Source organism: Jaculus jaculus, chromosome 15 (genome assembly GCF_020740685.1).
Source record: "Jaculus jaculus isolate mJacJac1 chromosome 15, mJacJac1.mat.Y.cur, whole genome shotgun sequence".
Taxonomy (NCBI): Eukaryota; Metazoa; Chordata; class Mammalia; order Rodentia; family Dipodidae; genus Jaculus; species Jaculus jaculus.
In genome coordinates this window covers 68,408,360-68,427,333 of record NC_059116.1, presented here as the reverse complement: position 1 = coordinate 68,427,333, position 18,974 = coordinate 68,408,360, and the positions used below count along the sequence as shown (strand labels likewise).

At 39.1% G+C, this 18,974-nt stretch overlaps 1 protein-coding gene across 2 annotated transcripts in view; it reads right to left on the bottom strand.

The window, feature by feature from the left end:
• Positions 1-18,974, bottom strand: part of Upf2 (UPF2 regulator of nonsense mediated mRNA decay) — a 138,525-nt gene that overhangs the window by 42,405 nt on the left and 77,146 nt on the right. For both annotated transcript variants that reach the window (XM_004662373.3, XM_045134965.1), the window contains exons 10-11: positions 11,074-11,187; positions 254-370 (exon numbers count right to left, since the gene is read on the bottom strand). In XM_004662373.3, the coding sequence (XP_004662430.1) occupies positions 254-370; positions 11,074-11,187 (231 nt within the window). The remainder of the gene's footprint in view (positions 1-253; positions 371-11,073; positions 11,188-18,974) is intronic.

The window sequence follows — 18,974 nt, the reverse complement described above, 5'->3', positions numbered from 1 at the left end:
CTGACATGTAGCAAAAACATAAAGATGTTCCTCACCTAATAGTATCAAGAGTACCTTTCATCTGCATAATTTGAAGGTTTACAGATTAAACGTAATTCTCCCTTTTAATATTTTGAGCCAACTGGCAGGAAATAAGCTTTCCTGGACAACAGTTCATATGTACAGGATGTTCTAGTTTAAAGATGATGCTGTCTCTTAATCCCTAAGGAAAATCAACAACTGCAAGCTCTTACCAGCATCCTCAAGCCCTTACCAAAAGTACACTGGTCCTCAGGTGTGATTCTGGAGATCTAAAAAGAAACCGTCCACAAGTCTCCAATAGGGTGCAGGCCATCTCAATATGATGATGAGAAAAGTCTGACAGAAGCATCTGAAAATAATAAGAATGATGAAAAACTACAAACACAACACATCAATCCTAGGACAGAAAGAAAATGTAACAATTAATAACATGTCAAGACCCAAAATTAAAACGTGCTGGGCATCTTTGTGTCACCATCAATTTTTATGTTTATTTTTCCTTTTTTTGGTTTTTTGATTTTTCAAGGTAGGGTTTCACTCTAGCCCAGGCTGACCTGGAATTCACTATGGAGTCTCAGGGTGGCCTCGAACTCACAGCGATCCACCTACCTCTGCCTCCCGAGTGCTGGGATTAAAGGCGTGCGCCACCACGCCCGGCTATTATGTTTATTTTCCTTGGTGCATGTGTATGATATGAGTGAATGTATTCACGTGTGTGGGAGTGCAGGCACATGTGTCCCGAAGCATGCATGTGGAGGTAAGAGGACAACTTCTGAGTACTGGTCTTTACCTCCAACTTTGTTTTTAAGGCAAGGTCTCTCACTATTCTTGTGGTTGACTGCTGTTCTTGCTAGGCTAGCTGGTCTGCAAGCTTCTGAGCTTACAGGAATGCTGGGAACCTAGACTTGGGTACTCTGGTTTGAAGAACAAGCACTGTCCACTGTGCCTTCTCCCCAGCCCTGTTACCATGAGATTTTTAGTGAAAATCTTCAATATATTTATTTCCTTTCAGAGAGACATACATATATGTGTATGTGTGTGTGTGTATGTATGTATGTCAAAGTCATTTCTGTATTTATTATTAGATGACTACAATATCCCAGAACTCTGAAATAGCTCCAAGAAACCAAACCTGAGCCTAGGGAGAAAATTCAGCAGTTTAAGGCACTTGCTTTCAAACCCTGCCAGCCCAGGGTTAATTCCCTAGCCACCCACAAAAACCTGTGCAGTTGCAAGACTTTGGCACACATGCAAATAAATACTGTTTTTCAAAAAGAGACCAAACCTAAGAAATGATATGATAGAAAGAGATGATTTTAAAAACTAAAGGCTTAGAGCCAGGCTTAGTGGTGCATGCCTATTTATTTTTTAATATATTTATTCTATTTAACTGTGAGGGTGCGAGAAAGGAGATGGACAGATAGAGAGAACGGGTGTGCCATGGCCTTTATTTCCAGCACTCGGGAGGCAGAGGCAGGAGGATCGCCTTGAGTTCGAGGCCAGCTTGAGACTATACAGTGAATTCCAGGTCAGCCTGAACTAGAGCAAGACCAATCTTGAAAAACCAAACCAAACCAACAAAAGGCTTAAAACCAGGCATGGTGGCACACACATTTCTACGCAGCACTCAGGAGGCAAAAGTAGGAGGACTGCTGTGAGTTCGAGACCACCCTGAAACTATATAGGGAATTGCAGGTCAGCCTGGGCTAGAGCCAAGACCCTACCTCAAGAAAACCACCAAACAAGCAAACAAACAAAAAGAAACCACTAAAGGCTTAAAAGAATCAATTCAAAGAAACTATAGCAGAAAATGGCCCCCAAATCTACAGAAAGAAATGGACATTCAAACACAGGGAGCATTTAGAACACAGGAAGAGTCAAGCCCAGAAAAGAACCTTTTGCCAAGATACATTTTAGTCAAGATATCAAAAATATAAAACAGGGCTGGAGAGATGGCTAAGCAGTTAAGGTACTTGCCTGCAAAGCCTAAGGAACCAGGTTCAATTCCCCAGGACCGACATAAGCCAGATGCACATGGTGGCACTTATGTCTGGAGTTCATTTACATTGGCTAAAGACCCTGGCATGTGCGCACACACGCTCTCTCGCTCGCTCGCTTGTGCTCTCTCTCTACCCTTCTCACTCAAATAAATAAGTTAAAATTAAAATTAAAAAAAGAGGGCTGGAGAGATGGCTTAGCATTTAAGCACTTGCCTGTGAAGCCTAAGGACCCTGATTCGAGGCTTGATTCCCCAGGACCCATGTTAGCCAGATGCACAAGGGGGTGCACACGTCTAGAGTTCATTTGCAGTGGCTGGAGGCCCTGGCGTGCCTATTCTCTTTCTCTCTCCATCTGCCTGTTTCTCCATCTGTCACTCTCAAATAAATTTTAAAACATAATAATAATAAATTTTTTTAAATATAAAAAAAGAAACCAAAGAAACTATTAAAAGCTGTTGTGAAAATTGGCAACTTATGCCAGGAGTGGTGATGCACGCCTTTAATCCCAACACTCAGAAGGCTGAGATAGGGACAGCCTGAGACTACATAGCGAATTCCAAGTCAGCCTGGGCTAGAAAGAGATCCTACCTCGAGGGGAGGAAAAAAAGAAAGCCAACTCACCAAAGCAAACACACCAGAATAACATTACATGTCTCAGCAGCAACTCTAAAATCCAAAGGCATGAGTGTATTTCAAATCGTGAAAGGAAGTAACTGGCAACAACACTGCCACATACGGTGAAACTGTGAACACCAGTGCTGTGGAGAATGGTTGGGGCTCGCGAATGGCAAGCTCCAGAGAATCAGTGAAGAGACTCTGTGGCAAGGAAAAGCAGAAAGGTGAGTGATAGACAGAACACCTGATGTTTCCCTCAGCTGCTGCATGCAAGCCCAGGGGGCACTGCATCAACATGTACACACACGCTAACACAAACATACCGCACTGACACCATGCATGCACAAAACATTAAAAAAAGAGAAGGAAGCCGGGCATGGTGGGGCACACCTTTAATCCTAGCACTCGGGAGGCAGGTATAAGAGGACCACTGTGAGTTCGAGGCCACCCTGAGACTACATAAGGAATTCCAAGGGCAGAGGTAGGAAGAATTCATCATGTTGAGCATAGCAAACCTCTAATACCAAAGGAGAGAAAGAACAAATTATAATCCACCAAACAAGAAAGCAACTAAAAATTACAAGAATTAGCAAGCCTCTCTCAATAGTAACAATATAAATAGCCCCCACTTGCCAATAAAAAGATAAAGACTAGCAACTACAGTCAAACATCTAGCTCCAACTTCTTGTTGCCTTCAAGAAATAAACCTCAGGCTGGAGAAATGCCTGGAAAGCCTAACTCCCCAGCACCCACATGAGATGTACAAGGTGGCACATGCGTTTGTTTGCAGTGGTTGGAAGCCCTGGCGTGCCCATTCTCTCTCTTTCTCTCTCTATGTGCCTCTTCCTCTCTCCCTCTCTCTTAAATAATAAATAAATAAGAAAAACACCTCACTGGCAAAGAAATCCAGACTGGGTATCAAAGGGAGAAATCAAGCAAGCAAATAAAAACCAAGATCAAGCAGATAGCTTTTCTGATATCTAATAAAGCAGACTTCAGCCAAAATTAGAGGAGTTTTTTTTTTTTTAAGACTACTATGCACTAACAAAGGAAAGAATTCATCAAGAAGATATAACTATAAGTATATATGAAGTAAACATTGGAGTGCTCTACTTCAAAAACCAAACACTAGGGCTGGAGAGATGGCTTAGGGGTTAAGCACGTGCCTGTGAAGCCTAAGGACCCTGGTTCAAGGCTCGATTCCCCACATTAGCCAGATGCACAAGGGGGCACACGCATCTGGAGTTCCTTTGCAGTGGCTGGAGGCCCTGTGCACCCATTCTCTCTCTGCCTCTTTCTCTATCTCTCGCTCTCAAATAAATAAATAAAAATGAACAAAAATTTTTTTAAAAAATCAAACACTAGTGGGTATAAAAGAACAGGGAATGGAAGGAGAAATGGCTCAGCAGTTAAGGCTCTTGCCTGCAAAATTCTAACCCAGGTTCAATTCCCCAGTACTCAGTAAAGCCAGATGCACAAAGTGGTACATGTATCTGGAATTTGTTTGTAATGGCTAGAGGCCTTGGGATGCCCATTCTTTCTCTCTGCTTACAAATAAAGGAATTAAGCTGCCCCAACATACCTCAGAAGGGGCCCAACTGAAACTAAGGACAACTGGCGAAATAAGCAAGGGTGATGTTTTCCTGTGAACTGGATACCAGCACAAAGGGGAAGGAGATCAATGCAGAGAAAAATCAACTCCTTCCAAATCAGAGAGCCAGAGCCTCAGAGGCCCCCAACACCTCAGCACTGAAGCAGACCAAAAATGAACCCAACATGGCTCAGGGAAATCTTGCGGAAGAGGGGGCGGAAAGAATGTCAGAGTTACATGTTGGGTCATGATTTTCAGAGACATTTATCATATTAATAACTGGGGGCTAACTCCACAATGCACGACCCATTATCAATAACAAGGAGGGTCTAATGGGAGGGGGTAGATCACAGATGAGCCTAAACAATGGTACCAAACTGCCTGTATTTACTGAAAAGAAAACTAATAAATTAAATTTAAAAAAAAAAAAAAAGACAAGGTATCATTCCTAACTCACACTGTGAGCAAGAAAAAAATTTTTTTAAGTGGATCAGACTTTAATTATAAAACATAAAATTATACTGACTATAAATACCAGTATGTTTCTGATTTTGATAGTCACTGAGGCAGCTACTATGTTATCTAATTAAAATGTGCTGAAAAGTTAAAAAAAAAAAAAAACAAATAAAGGAATTAAATAGAACAGAGGCTCTAATGTAATAACAGTGGGAGACTTTAATACCATGCCAAAATCTTTAGAATGGTCATAAAAACTAAAAATAATCAAAGAAACCAAACAGTTAAATTACAACAAAGATCTTTTGAGTGTTTTTGTTTGTTTTTGTAAAGACAGTTTTATATAGCTCAGACTGGCTTTGAACTCCTGATACTGTCTCCACATCCAAAACATCCAAAATGCTGAGATTACAATGTGTGCTACTATCCACAAGAGCAATCAGTGAATGAGAAAATCAGGGAGGAAATTAAAATATTCCAGAATCAAATAAAAATGAAAGTACAACTTAACAAAACTTAGGGGATACAGCTATGGCAGTACTAAGGAAAGTTTAGAGCTATAAATGTTTAAATAAAAAGAATCAAAGAGGAGGTGTGGTGGCTCACGCCTGTGATCCCAGCACTTGAGAGGCTAAGACAGGAGAACAGCCATGTGTTTGAGACCAGCCTGGGCTACAGAACAAGTTCCAAGTCAGACTGGACCATGCTTCCAACAAACAAAATAACTCAATAAAATAGGGCTGGAGGGATGGCTCAGTGGCTAAGGTGTTTGCCTGCAAAGCCAAAGGACCCCAGTTCGATTCTCCAAGACCCACGTAAGCAAGATGCACAAGGAGGCACATGCGTATGGAGTTGGTTTACAGTGGCAGGAGGCCCTGGTGTGCCCATTCTCTCCCCCACCTTTCTCTTTCTCAAATAAATAACTAAATATTTTTTTAAATAAATAAAATAAAAGAATTAAAAAAATAAAATTAGGGCTGGAAAAGTGGCTTAGCAGTTAAGCACTTGCCTGTGAAGCCTAAGGACCCCAGTGTGAGGTTGAATTCCCCAGTACCCACCTAAGCCAGATGTACAAGGTGGAGCATACATCTGGAGCTTGCAGTGGCACAGGCATGCCCATTTTCATTCTTTCTCTCTCTCTCAAATAAATAAATAAATATTTCTTGAACCATAAAAAAAGTTCAAAAATCAGAGATCTGAAATTTAAAAAAAGAACTAATAAGGCACCTCAAGTTATAAGAAAAACAAAAACAAGGCAAAACAAAAAACTGTAAATGGCAAGAAACAAAAATAAGGGAATAAAATAATGACATGGACACTAAAAAAAAAAACAATCATTTGAGAGTTGGTTCTTTGGGGTAAAGAAATGGCTAAGCGGTTAAAGGCACTTGCTTGCAAAACCTGAAGGCCTAGGTTTGAGTCCCTAGCACCCACGTAAAGCCAGATACACAAAGTGGTGCATGCATCTGTTTGCAGTGGCACCAGGTCTCAGTGTGCCCATTCTCATTCTCTCGCTCTCTGTGCAAATAAATAAATAAAATTATTTAAAAGAAAAGAGTTGGTTCTTTGAAAGAATAGAATTGGTAAAGCTTATCCAATCTTACCAAAGAAAATGAAGATCCAAATTAATAAGATTAGGAGAAAAAAGTATGTATTACAATAGATTTTGTGGTAGTTTGAATCAGATGTACCCTATAAACTCATGTGCTTTGTATATCTAGTCCTCAGTTGATGGCAATTTGGAATGTAGAAGTGTATTGTTGGGGGTATGCTGGGGTGTTACAGCCTGCTCCCTCTTTATAACAAATAAAAAAAACTCTTTCCATCAGCTTCTTTAGGTCAGGTCCTTTCCCCCAGCAATGAAACAGTAGCCACAACAGATTCCAATGAAAGTCAGAAGGTAATTAGGGAATATTAGGCAACAGAAGAAAAAGACTATCAACTTCCCTGATGAACTAAGATGCAAAAATTCTCAACAAAATACTTACAAACTGAATTCAAGAACACATCAACATCATGGCTGTAGAGATGGCTTAACAGTTAAGGCACCTGCCTATAAAGCCTAAGGACTCATATTGGATTCCCCAGAACTCACGTAAACCAGATGCACATGATGGTCATGGTGGTGCACGCACCTGGAGTTCTTTTACAATGGCTGGAGGCCCTGGTGACCCCACTCTGCCTTTCTCTCAATAAACATTAAAAAAAAAAAAAAAAAAAGATCATGGGGGCTGGAGCAATGGCTTAGTGGTTACAGCACCTGCCTGTGAAGCCAAAGAACCCAGGTTTGATTCCTCAAGACCCATGTAAACCAGATACACAAGGGGCACATACATCTCAAGTTCGTTTGCAGTGGCTGGAAGCCCTGATGCACCCATTCTCGCTGACTGACTGTCTTCTATCTCTCTCTCTGCTTGCAAATAAATAAATAAAGTGAAATAAAAAAAAATCATGGCTACAGAGATGGCTCAGTAATTAAGGTACTTGCCTGCAAAGCCTGGCAAGCTGGGTGCAACCTAGTACCCATATTAGCCAGATACCTAATATGGGTACTATATAATAGGGGACACCTGCATCTGGAGTTTGTTTGCAATGGCTGGAGGCCTTGTGAGCCCATTCATTCTCATTCTCAGTCTATCTGCTTGCAAATAAATATTTTTTTAAAACAAGATTATGTATCATGACCAAGTTGGTTTCACTTCAGGGATAGTTCAATATATATAAATTAGTAAATGTAATACAGCGTATAAATAGACTTAAGGACAGAAATTACATGATCATCCCAAAACAGGCACAAAAGATCTATAACAAAGTTCCACATATCTTCATAATAAAAGACCTAAAGAAAATAGAACAAAATGAACATAACGTAACATAACAAAGGCACAGGACAAATCTATAGCCAACATTACACTGGGGAGAGGGGACTCAAAGCATTTACTCTAAAGTCAAGAATGAGACAAGGTTACCCAATCTCTTTTATTCTTGCAGTACTTTGAGTCTTCACTAAAACATTAAGAGAAAGAAATAAAAAGGATAAAAATGAAAAGTCAAAGTTTTCTATATGCACATGACATGATCCTATAACTAAAAAACCCTAAAGACTCCACCAGAAAAACTTTAGATCTGATAAATATTGTTAGCAATAGCAAGATTAAAAAATACACATATACGCACAGAAAAAAATATCAGTAACTTTTCTACACAACTTGCTGAAAAAAAAAATCAGGAAAAAAACATTTACAATAGCTTAAAAAATAATAATAATTAGCTAAACGTGGTGGCACACCCTTTTAATCCCAGCACACATAAGGCTAAGGTAGGAGGAAAGCTGTGAGTTGGAAGCCAGCCTGGAACTACACAGTGAACTTCAAGTCAGCCTGGCCTAAAGCAAGACACTACCTCAAAAACAAGAAACAAGAAACAAAAAACAACACACACAAAAAAAGAATCATCATCACCTCAGGCTGTGGTGGCACATGCCTTTAATCCCAGGCAGAGGTAGGAGGATCATCATGAATCCAAGGGCCAGCCTGTAGCTACAGAGTGAGTTCTGGCTCAGCATGGACTAGAGTAAAACTCTGCCTCAAAAAGCCAATTAAAATAGAAAAAAAAAAAACAAACCAGAAGAATGAATTAGTGAACAAAAGTATGCTAATTTATTTAAATCTGACAATTGCAATATTCAAAAATCTCTAGTTTCAGGCTTATGTGCAAAGCCTAAGGACCCATGTTCTACTCTCCAGATCCCATGTTAGCCAGACACACAAAGGTGAGGCAAGCACAAGGTTGCACATGCCCACTAGGCATTGACTGTGGTAGCTGAAACCCTGGATCACCAATTCTCTCTCTAAAATAAAAAATAAAATAAATAGAAAAAAATTTTCTAGTCTCTCTCAAACTACTGCTATCTGGGATTTCCCTCAATATTCTTTGCAGTATAACAACTCCTTACTTCTCTAATCTTACCAAGGAAAAAGAAGATCCAAAATAGCAAAATTAGAGGAAAAGTGTATGTTACAATAGATTCTGTTGCAGTTAGGTTTGCATTACTGGCAGAAAACACTTAACCAAGAGCAGCTTGTGGGTAGAGTTTATTTTGGCTTGCAGATTCAAGGGGAAGCCCATGATGGCAGGGGGAAACAATGGCATGAGCAGAGGGTGGACATCACTTCCTGGACAACATCAGACAACAACATCAGCAGGACAGTGCCAAACAATGGCAAAAGGAAGCTGACTATAATACCCACAGGCCCGTCCCCAACAATACACTGCCTCCAGGAGGGTTTAATTTCCAAATTGCCATGAGCTGGGGACATAGCATTCAGAGCACCTGAGTTTATGGAAGACACCTGAATTAAACCACCATAGATTCTATGGTAGTTTGAATCGTCCTCCATAAACTTAAATGTTTTGTATATTTGGTCCTCAGTTGATAGAAATGTGCAAGCTTAATAACCTGAATATTTATAATGATTACTAGCACTTTCAACATTCTAGGAAATTATGTAAAGACACTTGCTTACTGGTATGCACACCCCTCTTCAGTCTCTCCCTCTTTCTCTCTCTCTAGTTACAATTAAGTATAAAGCTCAAAAAATAAACACACTTTTTTTTCTTTTTTTTTCCAAGGTAGGGTCTCGCTCTAGCTCAAAGCTGACCTGGAATTCACTCTGTGGTCTCAGGGTGGCCCCGAACTTATCCTCCTACCTCTCTGCCTCCCGAGTGCTGGGATTGAAGGTGCGTGCCACCACGCCCAGCTAATAAAGGCACTTTTAATACTTTGTTCAGCTCAGGTGTTATATTTAAACCCATAAAATCAATTTCTTGTGATATATCTATGCAATACTTCAAAAAAATCTTAATCAAAATTTGTTATAAAAGAAAACAAATTTAATGAGTGAATAACTTTAAATGTAGCAATTATCTTCTCTGCACCAGCTGTACCACGTGTTGCCATTACTAGTTGATTTTTAGTTTAATTCCACTGTGGACAGAAAGCATCACTTGAATAATAAATCCTCTCAAATTTGCTAAGACTTTCTTTATGTCAAATTTTGCTAAATGATCCACACACATTTGAAAGAGTCATAACATTTCTCACTGATGAGTATATGGTCAATTAGATCAAAGTGAATCAGAATGTGTATAGTTAACACTCACTGTTTTGTCTGCTATTCTTTACTTCTTGGCGTATGCATATTTATTTTGAAGCTATGCAATTAGAAGCATAATGACTCCAGAACATAATACATTTCTATGAAAATAACACTTCATCACTGAAAACTACTCTATTTCTAATAATGCTCCATGCTTGAAGCCTACTATGAAAATAGTCTGGTGAAACTAGTTTGACTAGTATTTACCTAGTATATTTTCTTCATCTTTTTACTTTAGTCTCTCCTGTGTTTATACACATGAGCTATTTTGTGCATCTGGCTTATGTGGGTACTAGAAGTGAAACTTGAGTCCTGAGGCTTTGCATGCAAGCGCCTAAACCACTAAGCCATCTCTCCAGCCCTCTATGGCTTATACTTGATGTATTTTGTCCTGCTTCCTGACTAATATAATTTCTTTCATCTCTCACCTTACTATTTGTTTCCCATTTTGCCCACACATTTAATATTCTATTTTACTGTTGTCTCTTTTTAAATCATTTACTTAATTCCATCTCATCTACCACTTAAAAACAAAACTTTAAAGCCGGGTGTGGTGGCACACGCCTTTAATCCCAGCACTCAGGAGGCAGAGGCAGGAGGATGGCCACAAATTCAAGGCCACCCTGAGACTACATAGTGAATTCCAGGTCACCCTGAGCTAGAGTAAAACCCAACCTCGAAAAACTAAGAAAAAAGAACCTTAGACTGTTTTATTAAAAACAATTTAGGGAGGCCGTTTTGGATTTGTTGCTCCTGACACTTGTATTTGCCCCAGACAAGAATAGGAGATTTTGTGATGTCTCCTGTGCGTGTCCCATCGAATTCTAAGGATCCAGAGGCTCTGGAGAATGGGGCCAGGCACTTCACTAAGGAGGAATGAGATGCTCTGACACCTGTTGAAAATGCCGGTTTCAAGGAAATAATGCAGAGTAACCTAATGCATGTGATTGAGACGTGCATCTCAAAATTGAAAACTTACTTACAAGTGATTACAGGGTTATCAGCAGCAGTGGCAGCAAACACGCCTCCAAAAGCTAAGCAGATTAAAGACCAGAAGAAACCTTAACCCTTGACACTTAAATATCAGTGTGCCAAGGAAGGAGCTGATCAATAGCCATTGTATAGTTGTCACATACAGCTTATTTTTTCTGTAGGTATGTGAATTTCACAGATGTAGTGTTTTTCAGTTCATTAAAGTTTTTATGCATTAAAAAAATAATTCTGCATTCACCTTTAAACAATGTAGTGTATCGTTTTTTGTGAACATCTTAAACTTGGTTAGTTCTCCAATAAAGCGAACAGTTTTGTTCTTTGTTTCAATGTTGATCTGGTCCTTTTTTCGTACCTACAGAGTAAGAAAAAAGACATTGTTTAGATAACACTTTGAATCTTTGTGAAAAGAATTACATTATTTTATTGTTTGGATTCACTCCAAATATTTCAAACAAATTAGGTAAATTACTTGCTATCATCAAATTATTTTAAGTTGGGGGGGGGAAGTCTATGTAATACCAGTGTAGAAAGTGCTCTGCTATTAAATAGTTTCACAATCAAACAATTTGATCACTTTTTTTTTTTTTGGTTTTTCGAGGTAGGGTCTCTCTCTAGCCCAGGCTGACCTGGAATTCACTCTGTAGTCTCAGAGTGGCCTCGAATTCACAGCAATCCTCCTACCTCTGCCTCCCCAGTGCTGGGATTAAAGGCGTGCACCACCACACCCTGCTTTTGACCACTTTTTCTTTTAGGCTTAAAAAAACTCTTAAAGAAACCTGTTCAATTCAAATCAAAATTACTCAAACTTATTTAACAATGTAGGTCTTCCTTTTACAATGTTAACGACTATCAGCAAACAGCACATCAAATTAATGTTTTAAGAACACACTTTAGGAAATGCTGCTTGCAAATACATGAATGATAAAAGCTCATTTAAGTGCAAATGCTATTCAGGCTTATTAGTATAATTATGAATTACATTACATTTTTATTGTGAATCAAGTACAATGAAGCATGCAATATATTCACTGCTGGTTTTATTATCAGTAATTATCATCTATCAAAGTTCAAATCCTTTCCAAGTGTTAAGTCCTCGATTTGTGGCACACATTTAAGGAACTATAAAATGCAACAAAATTCAATTAAAACAGTATAGTATGAACAGGAACAATGATGCAAATGTAATTAGAGTTAATCTTTGAATTATATTTTCATAAGAAAACCAAGCCTACAGTACAGAAGTCTTTTAAATAATGACCATAAAATGGCACCAACTTTAATTAGTTTAGTGCTCTTTCCGGAGCATTACCCATTCATTTTTTTCCACATTATATTGGAGAAGGGAATGACACTGGTACTATACTAATTCAGTAGGAGAGAAAGAACTTGAGAGCTACAAATGTCTTAACTTAGTGACTTCACTGAAGACAGACCCTAAGATTTAAATCACCCAATTGTCAACATAATTCTATTGAACTATCACCCAAAAGTATGTGTTGGGTTTGGAAAAAAAAAAAAAAATGGTCTAATCTTACTAGCTGCTAGAGACTTCATGATAGCTATTTAAATCATACAAATTCAGCTGACAGTTCAGTGAAATATGTCAACTTTTAAGTATCTGCTTTTCATAGCAAGCATAGTTAAGTGATTTAAGTTTTAAATTTTCAGAATTTGTTGTTTCTTTAAGGCACTGTCTCACTATGTAGGTCTGGCTGGTCTGAAACCCACTATTATCGACCAGACTGGTTCCAAACTTATCGATTATCCTGCATTGATCTCTCAAATGCTGGGGTTATAGCACACCCAACTTTTTTGGTAATTTTTTTTAAACAATACCATGTTTTAAACAATATCACACAGAGCAACTAGAAGCTCACAATGATTGTTAATCTTGTCAACTTGACAGTATCACTTGAGAGACACATGCCTGGGAATGTCTGTAACAGAGTTTCTAGATTGTTAGCTGAAATGGGAAGACACACACTAAGTGTGCAGTACCACTCCACGGGCTGAAGAGCCAGACTGAATAAAAAAGAGGAAGGAAGACTGGAGAGATAGCTTAGCGGTTAAGGAGCTTGCCTGCAAAGCCTAAGGACTCAGATTCGATTTTCCAGGTCCCACATAAGCCAGATCACATGGTGGCACATGCATCTGGAGTTCATTTGCAGTGGTTGGAGGCCCTCGGCTCATTTTCACTTACTCTCTCCCTTCCTCCCCCTCTCTGTCTCTAATAAATAAATAAATAAAAATAAATCTTAAAAAAAATAATAAGGGAAGCTAGGCATGGTGACGCACACCTTTAAAAAAGAAAAGAGGAAAGTAAGCTAAGCACCAGCATTCATTTCCCTTTTTCTTGGTTTTTCGAGGTAGGGTCTTACTTTAGCTCAGGCTGACCTGGAATTCACTATGTAGTCTCAGGGTGGCCTTGAACTCACCGCGATCCTCCTAGCTCTGCCTCCCGGGTGCTGGGATTAAAGGCGTGCGCTACCACACCCAGCTTCCCTTACTATGGACTACAGAGGTGACGTGAGCCGCTGCCTCACGCTCCTACTACCGTGCCTTCCCTGCCATGAGGGGCGAAACTGTCAGTCCAAATTAACTCTTCCATGAGCTGCTTCTGCTCAGTGTTCTGTTACAGCAATGAGAAAAGTAACTGATAGCACTCAATATAGCAATTTAAGACATCCACAGAAGCAACAATTACTCAAAAACATAAACTCACAAAAATTAAAATATAGAACTTGTAGTCATATCATTTACATATCCAAAGAGTTTTTGTGCACACCTTTAATCCCAGCACTTAAGAGGCTGAGGTAGAAGGATGACTGTGAACTTGAGGCCAGCCTAGGGCTACAGAGTGAGTTCCAGGTCAGCCTGGGCTAGAGCAAGACCCCATCTTGATTAAAAAAAAAGAAAAAGAAAACAGTTTTGTAATTTTAGATAAATAGAAAATAGAACTAGATGATGAGATGATGATTTTTTTTATGGGATTTTCTTTTTGTTGTTTTTTTTTAATATTTTATTTTATTTATTTATTTTTTTTTTGGACAGAGAGAGACAGACAGAATGGGCATGCCAGGGCCTCCAGCCACTGCAGATGAACACCAGACAGACACGTGCACCCCCTTGTGCATCTGGCTTACATGGGTCCTGGAGAATCGAACCTGGGTCCTTGGGCTTCGCAGGCAAACGCCTTAACCGCTAAGCCATCCCTCCAGCCCATGGTTTTGTGTTTTTTTTTTTTTTTGAGGTAGGGTTTCACTCTAGCCCAGGCTGACCTGGAACTCACTATGCAGTCTCTGGGTGGCCTAGAACTCATGGCAATCCTCCTACCTTTGCCTCCCAAGTGCTGGGATCAAAGGTGTGTGCCATCATGCTGGGCTAGATTCTTATTTTTAATATTATACAGAGTAATGTAGAGTAACTTGATTTTTCAGCCACGTAATCTGGAAAATAATAGCCTTCATAATAACCTTTTATATATAAATATTTGACAAGCCCTGCACATGAAAAAAAAGCACTTTAATTCACTTTATAACATGAATTTTGAGGATAGATGGAATATGGACTTTGAACCATTTTTGCTGGGTATCATTTACTAGCTGGTACTTATTTCTCTACACCTCAATTTCCTACTGTGTAAAGTGGTTATTGTGAATTTTAAGCAAGCTAATATACATACACAAAAAATGCTTTGAAAAAAGAGAGGCTCAATGAAGAGCACTAACTTACAATATTTGTATGCTTGTATATTTAATGCATGGACATTATATGTTTACTGACTGAACAAAAAAATGAAATACTTAAGCTTTTACATATGCAAAGTAGAAAAACAAATCTTTAGTACTCTTATGGTCATTTTTGAAGAAATAATATACTGCACATGTCACATGAACTCCCTGAACCTATCTGTCCACTTGGTAAAATAGTATAAAAACCAGGACAATGATAATGATGGTATTAACAACCATGCTTCCCTTGGTATGAACCAGCTGATTATGTAGGGCAGAAGATTATACAGTCTTCAAAATGGTATGTTTAAATGACACAAAAAGGTTCTTTAAATGGGATTAAGAAAAGACAATAATACATACAATACAATTCATCCATAAGAAACTCCAGAGAAAAAGCTGAAGACAACAGCAAAATGTTAACAGGATTTGCTGATAACTGATCGAACTAGTTTTGGTTTTTGTTTGTTTGGTTGGTTGGGGGCTTTTTTTGGTGGTTTTTTTTTTGTTTTGTTTTTTGTTGTTGTTGTTGTTGTTTTGAGGTAAGAGTCTCGTTCTAACCCAGGCTGACCTGGAATTCACTATGTACTCTCAGGGTGGCCTCAAGCTCACAGCAATCCTCCTACCACTGACTCCCAAGTGCTAGGATTAAAGGCATGCGCCACCATGCCCAGCTCGTTACTTTATGTATTTTTTAAATCAAAGTGAGCATCCATCACCTTAGTAGTCAAAGAAAACATGAAAAAGCAAACATTTCAAAAACTATATACTCTATGCTGAAGCTGCATCTTTAAGATTGATAGTTGGAAAATACACAGACTTGTTTTCTCAAGTCTCCTTAGGATATTCTAGATGGACAACCTAATTTAACAGGTGCCATAAAATATGATACAAAATTGAAGTATTAGAATTAGTCTTCAAAATACATATCAAACTATGTTATCCATTGCAAGTATTTGTATTAATTCTATTCTTAAACATGACAAAGGTTAAGGAAATACAAGCTAACCAAAATGACAAAATTCATAAACTTTTGAAGTATATTTATTTTTAACTGACACAATTGTTATTTCTGGGGCATAGCATGATATCACATGTTTATAATGTGCAACCTGCCTGTGTTGATAAAAAGACTGGCAGGGTTAATATAGACTGAAACTAGGAGCTTGAGTACGCTAACTAACTGTATGTTCCACACCTGAGTTACACGCCCAGCCCTACCAGCTCCTCAACTGTTGGAGACCACAGTTAACTTGCTGTGCTATAGTGCACAACTATTCTTGCTCGCCAATTGCCCTCCCATACCTATCAACTAGCCTCTCCACATTTCTACCCCACCTCCAAACCTTTCCAGGTTCTACTCATTATTTTACTCTCCATTTCTGAGATCAATTTTCAGTTCCTTCAAAAGTTTAGAAATTTTTATGCCTGCGTATGGGTGCGCTAGTGGGTGTGCTCCTGTATACAAATATATTCAGAGGCCGGGGGAAACCTTGGTTATTCTCAGGCATGGCACCCACTTTACTTTCACAGACAGAATCTCTTACTGGTCTGGAGCTCACTAATTATGCTGGACTAGCCGGCTAGTGAGGTCCAGGGATCCTCCTGTCTCTACTTCCTCTGCCTCTGTGCTGGTTTATGTGGATTCTCGGGATAGAACTCAGGCTTTTAAGCTTGCAAGGCAACACTTTACGAATTATCTCCCCAGCCCCCAAATAATATAATATAATGTAACTATAATAATAATATAATTTCTGAATAAAGACCAGTAACTTTACTCCCTCATGTTCAGAGGAAAATAGGAAAGCATTTCAAAGGACTATAATGCCCTTCTTAAAAAGCCTCTAACATTCTAATTCCTCATTATTTCTCACTATCACTTCATAAACCTTTAAAATCAAAGATATACCAAATACTTCTGCAGAATTAAATGCAGAGTAACAATGTGTAAATTGTTAACTAATGATTACTCTTATAAGATTTTACTTATATAAGCAATCATCCTTAACAAAAATGTTGCTTCTGGGCTGGATAGGTAGTTTATCAGTTAAGGCATTTGCCTGCAAAGCCAAAGGACCCAGGTTTGATTCCCCAGGACCCACGTAAGCCAGATGCACAAGGGGCATATGCATCAGGAGTTCGTTTGCAGTGGATAGAGGCCCTGGCGTGCCCATTCCTCTCTCTGTCTCTCTTCTCTCTCTCTGCTTGCAAATAAATAATTTTAAAAACAAAAAATGTGGCTTCCAACACATTTGTTATAGATAAAATCAAATAAACATTCATTAACAAATAATATTCATTAATAAAAACTCCAGACATGACAACATATAAATCATAAGCATCTCCTATGCCAATGATTTCCTACTACTCTGTGGGGGAGGGGAGTACCTGTTGGCTCCTAAAGGACCAAATCCATACTTGTCAAAACAGGTAACTTTTTGCTCTACCATCTGTTCATTTTCTTCTACATTAACCTTATTCACTCATTTTAACAAACTTTTCTGAAAATCTAGCATACTTTAAACTTACAGTCAGTACTAAGTCCAAGAATAAGTTAATTTGCCCGTCTATGCATTTTTTAATTAGGTGGACCACTGACCTCAAAAGTAAGATATGCAACTGGTCTACTGGGCATGAATATGAGGGTTGAGGTTAGTCTTGGAACTTTTCCTTATATATCCTGCCTCACAATTTTCATTTACTTTTGTATGCTCTATTAATGTAGAACCCTGTTGGGCTTTTAGATGATCAGTTTTTCCCTATCACACACAGTTCTTAATGTAAATAAAGCTTTCTGTGGTGTTCAGGATTGTTTATGTAGGACACATTCTCAGAATTGTGCAAAGAATGAATGCCTTTAGCAATCTTGAAATATATAGTGCCAAAGTGCTCATTCAAATTCTTACCTGAATGAAGTATATAATAATGTTGGCTTCTCACTTCTATTAGTTTTAATGATCTGTCAAAATTAGGAAATCCAATGTTTTAACTAGAATTCCTTTTGCTACCATATAGTTTTGTTTATGAGCTTTGCTTCTCAGCTAAGATTTTTTTTTGGTTTTTGGTTTTTCAGGTAGGGTCTAACTCTAGCCCACGCTGACCTGGAAAACACTATGTAGTCTCAGGGTGGCCTTGAACTCATGACAATCCTCCTACCTCTGCCTCCCAAGTGCTGGGATTAAAGGCATGCACCACCACACCTGGCTCAGCTGAGATCCTTAAGGGGGCAAATATAATAGAATGTGGCAAAAAAATTAGACCTAGACAGAAGACAGAGACAGGGAAATCTGGTTAAAGAGTTGTTGTCTTTAGTGGAGGTGAAAAGGCCTGAGTGAGGTCAGGGGAAGAGACTGAGTAAAGGAGAGGTAGGGGAGGGCTAATCAAAATCTAAGGATATAAACAAGTCATATGGAAACCTACTTTTTTGGACAATGGAACACTCAGAAGCCATATATTGTTAACTTGAACATTTTCAGTACCAGGGATGGGATACCTTCCAGTGAGCTGTTGGCCAGGGAGGTCACTGGGGGATATCCCCCAAAACATTACAGGCCATTGCCGAGGATTTTGGTTTCCCAAGAGAAATAGATGGTAAAACCCTATGGCTGAAGACTCCACATACGTGGGGTGCAAGGTCACTGAGAAATCCTACTGGAGCTGAGTTGAAAACCTCCTCCATGTAGACCAGCTGACAGAAACTGGAAAAAGCTAAGTTGAATGCATTTCAATGGGAGAGAACTCACCAATGGAGATACTCAACAATGGACACTGCAAGCCTTAAATCTGGCCAGCCAGGTCAAATGAGCCAACACGTGCAATAGTGGCATGTCTGTTATGGGGGAAACCAACTGCTCTCTAATTGGACTGGAGGCCTGCTCCATGGGAGGGAATATGTCCCTGATACTGAAAACCTACAACAGGGGTAGTCATGAGCCCTAGGAGTGTAACGTCTGCTAGTGTCTGGCTAAATGTATATACTATGCTCACCAAACTACCCAGTAAGCACTTCTCTTAATGTTCATACCCATATTATTAATGCTATACTTACTTTTGGTGAGAGAAACATCTCTTCTTAGGTGGCCTGAAAGAAGGCACCATAGTGCTAAGAAGAAGTGGCAGAGGAGTGCTCAGCACTGAAACTTCTGTATCACATCTTCCATGGCTCAGTGTCCATTGCGGAAGAGGTGGTAGGTAGAATGTAAGAGCCAAAGGAAGGGTAGGACTCCTCACCAGACACAAAATGGCCTGAATATCCATGATTTCACAGTGCCTGACACTACCTACACAAGACCATCATAATAGGATGACATCAAAATAAAAGAGAGATTGATTGAAGGGGGAAGGGATAGGATGGAGAGTGGAGTTTAAAAGGGGAAAGTGGGGGTAGGAAGGGAATTACCATGGGATA